This window comes from Nicotiana sylvestris, chromosome 7, assembly GCF_000393655.2.
Source record: "Nicotiana sylvestris chromosome 7, ASM39365v2, whole genome shotgun sequence".
Taxonomy (NCBI): Eukaryota; Viridiplantae; Streptophyta; class Magnoliopsida; order Solanales; family Solanaceae; genus Nicotiana; species Nicotiana sylvestris.
Genome location: NC_091063.1, coordinates 150,036,574 through 150,039,435, shown reverse-complemented (window position 1 = coordinate 150,039,435; position 2,862 = coordinate 150,036,574). Strand labels below are relative to the sequence as shown.

Sequence of the window (2,862 nt, the reverse complement as noted above, 5' to 3'; positions counted from 1 at the left end):
TTAAGCTCTCCTAGTGCCCAAGAATGGTCTTTCCAAAATTATGAAAATTTCCTCATCAACCCGACAGTCAAGAATGACTAAATTTGCTAGGAACACAAACTTCCCAACATGTACTAATACATAATCACGAATACCAGAGGGCCTCTTTACTGTCCGGTCAGCCAGCTGTAGTAACATGGACGTGGGTCTAACTCTTCCAATGCCGAACCTTTTGTAGATAGCCAGGGGCATCAGGTTTATGCTTGCCCCTAAATCACAAAGTGCCTTAACAAATGCATAGTTGCCTATTGTGCATGGGATTATGAAACTTCCTGGGTCAGACAACTTCTCAGGTATGGGTCTCGTCACAACAACACTACATGTCTGAGTCAATGTAACCGTGGCCAAGTCTTGAAATTCAAACTTACGAGGCATCAAGTCCTTCATCATTTTTGCATAACCAGACATTTCCTTTAAGGCGTCAATCAATGGAATGCTTACCTAAATTTGCTTCGACATCTCAAAGAATTTCTTATACTGCTTATCTTTCTAATACTTGGTCAATCTCTGTGGTAATGGTGCCGGAGTTCGCTTCTTCCTTGTGATTTGATTTTTTTCTTGCTCAGGCACTGCTTCTACTGTCTTCTCCCATGCTATATCAGTCTCCTTTGCAACCTCTTTTTCTTTGCTGGTGTTTTCTTGTGCATTTTGTACTGTCACCTCAGTTAATCTTGCTGAATCATCTATCCCAACGGGTACTGGCACAAGTGCTTTAGTAGGTCGGTTTTCACGAGCCATTTCTTGCTCCAGATCTAGGTCTCTACCATTTCGTAGATTCACTGCCATAACCTGTTTCGGGCCCTGCTCTTTTGGATTGATTTGTGTGTCTGCAGGAAACGTCCTATGGGGACGATTACTTAAAGCCATCCAAATGTGTCCTAATTGAACCTCAATACTCTTTATCGCTAATTCATGTGAGTCTATTCTCTCAGTTAATTTTCTATTAGTCCCAATCAGTTGTTGCAACATACTGTTACTTTTATTCAGCATTCCCTTAAGTTCAGCAAACCCATCATCTTGTCTCACAATCTGTTATTGTTGAGGTTGTGGATAATCCAGCTGTTGATTTTGCTAGTTGTAACCCTGTTGCCTCTGGTAAGGCACCACTGGACCCTATGGTCAAGTAGCTCCAGGATTGTTGCTGTTGTTGTACTGCTGTTATGCTGGTCTATATTGTTGATTCTGCTGTCCCCAATTCTGACCACCTTGCCTCTATCCCCCATAGTTGGCCACATAGTTCATATTTTCCTGATATTGCTGGTTGTCCCCTTCCGCACTCCACGAGCAAACATATAGTTGGTTAATGCATGGTGTACATAAGACCCTATTAGTTGCATCAACTATGTGTACCTGCTGTTTCTGGCCTGATTCATCTATCTTTTTGGTGAGGATCTCATTTGCGTTACTAGAGTGGCCATATTTTCAGCTATGGAGTTATTTGGGTCCAAAGCCACTGAATGAACTACATGAGTGATTGTAGAGTTTCTTGTCATCCATCCTGAGTTTTGGGCCATCTTATTAAGTAGGATCATGTTTTCTCTAAACGTTTTGCAAAAAAATGTTCCACCTGCTGAAGCATCAACATTGGCCTTTAAGCTGTCTGCCAATCCCATGTAAAACCTCTACCTGAATATCTGCTCCGGAATGCCATGATGTGGGCACCTAACTAGCTTACCCTTGAACCTCTCCCACGTTTCTTGTAATGTTTCTGTTAGTTTCTGCCTGAAGCTCAATATCTCATCAATTTGTTTAGAAGTCTTATTGGGTGGGTAGAACTTGTTCACAAATTGCTTGACTAATTCATTCCAAGTAGTGATGGAGTTTATAATGAGTGAATTAAGCCAAGTCTGACCCTCTCCCGTCACCGAGAATGGAAACAACAACAACCTTATTGCTTCTGGTGTCACATTAGGTTGCCTTTACGTGCCACATATTGATAGGAAATTCTTCAGATGCTGCTGAGGATCTTCAACGTATGACCCTGAGAACAGTCCCTTGTTCTGCAACAAGTGTAGCATGTTGTTTGTGATTTGAAATGATTCTGCTCGTATATGAGGGACTACAATTGCGGTCGCTAGGTTGTCGGCGGTGGGTTGTGCCCAATCATACAATGTTGCTTCTGGCACAAGAGGCACCACATCCTGATTGTTCTGGTCATTCACGTTATTTCTGTTATTTGGATTATCTACTCCGTCTTCCATGTCTGGTTCGATTTGTTCTGTTGAGTTCTGTTGTTGTTTTCCCTTCTTGTTTGCATGATTCAATACCTTGAAACTTTCTCAGGATCTGATAATGCTTCGAACAATTCACCAGTTCTTGAGGAGTTTCTCGGGATGCACCTATAACACCCAAGACTACAAACGTTAGAATTTCAATATATTTAGTTTAAATTGAAGAAATTAACTACACTAAGAATTCTAGCACTTCTTTTAGCTGCAATTAATAACACCCTTAAATTCTTCGGCAACGATGCCAAAATTTGATCACGCCAACTATACCTTATAAAAAGGACTTAGCGGTCGTTCCAAATATATTTTGGTTAATAAGTCCAGAGTCGAATCACACAGGGAATTAATTTATTAAGCTCAGCTACTAGACTCGCACAAATTCACACAATCAATCTTCAGAAATATTTGAGTAACATGTTGGATGTTTACTAACTAAATATTACGTAATTAAAATGCTATAAATAAGAACTAACTACGAATGGGTTGTAGGCAAGAATTGGAATGATCTAAGATTCTGATTTCCCTATTGTCGGAATCCTTTCTGCTACGTTTTCGATAAATTTGCCTAAGTCTTCTTTATCGATCATGAACACTC

At 40.4% G+C, this 2,862-nt stretch overlaps 1 protein-coding gene and 1 non-coding gene across 2 annotated transcripts; one reads left to right on the top strand and one right to left on the bottom strand.

Annotated features, from left to right (window-relative positions):
* LOC104228847 (uncharacterized) lies at nt 1-447 on the bottom strand. The gene has a single exon (XM_009781391.1). The coding sequence runs from the start codon at nt 445-447 to the stop codon at nt 1-3; it is 447 nt and encodes a 148-aa protein (XP_009779693.1).
* Nucleotides 448-1,683: 1,236 nt separating this feature from the next.
* LOC138874306 (small nucleolar RNA R71) lies at nt 1,684-1,790 on the top strand. The gene has a single exon (XR_011401345.1). It is a non-coding gene; the product is annotated as a small nucleolar RNA R71 (small nucleolar RNA).
* Nucleotides 1,791-2,862: the final 1,072 nt, after the last annotated feature.

Bases quoted from the DNA above. Each gene is read 5' to 3' on its own strand.
- LOC104228847 (XM_009781391.1), bottom strand. From the start codon at position 447: ATGTCTGGTTATGCAAAAATGATGAAGGACTTGATGCCTCGTAAGTTT.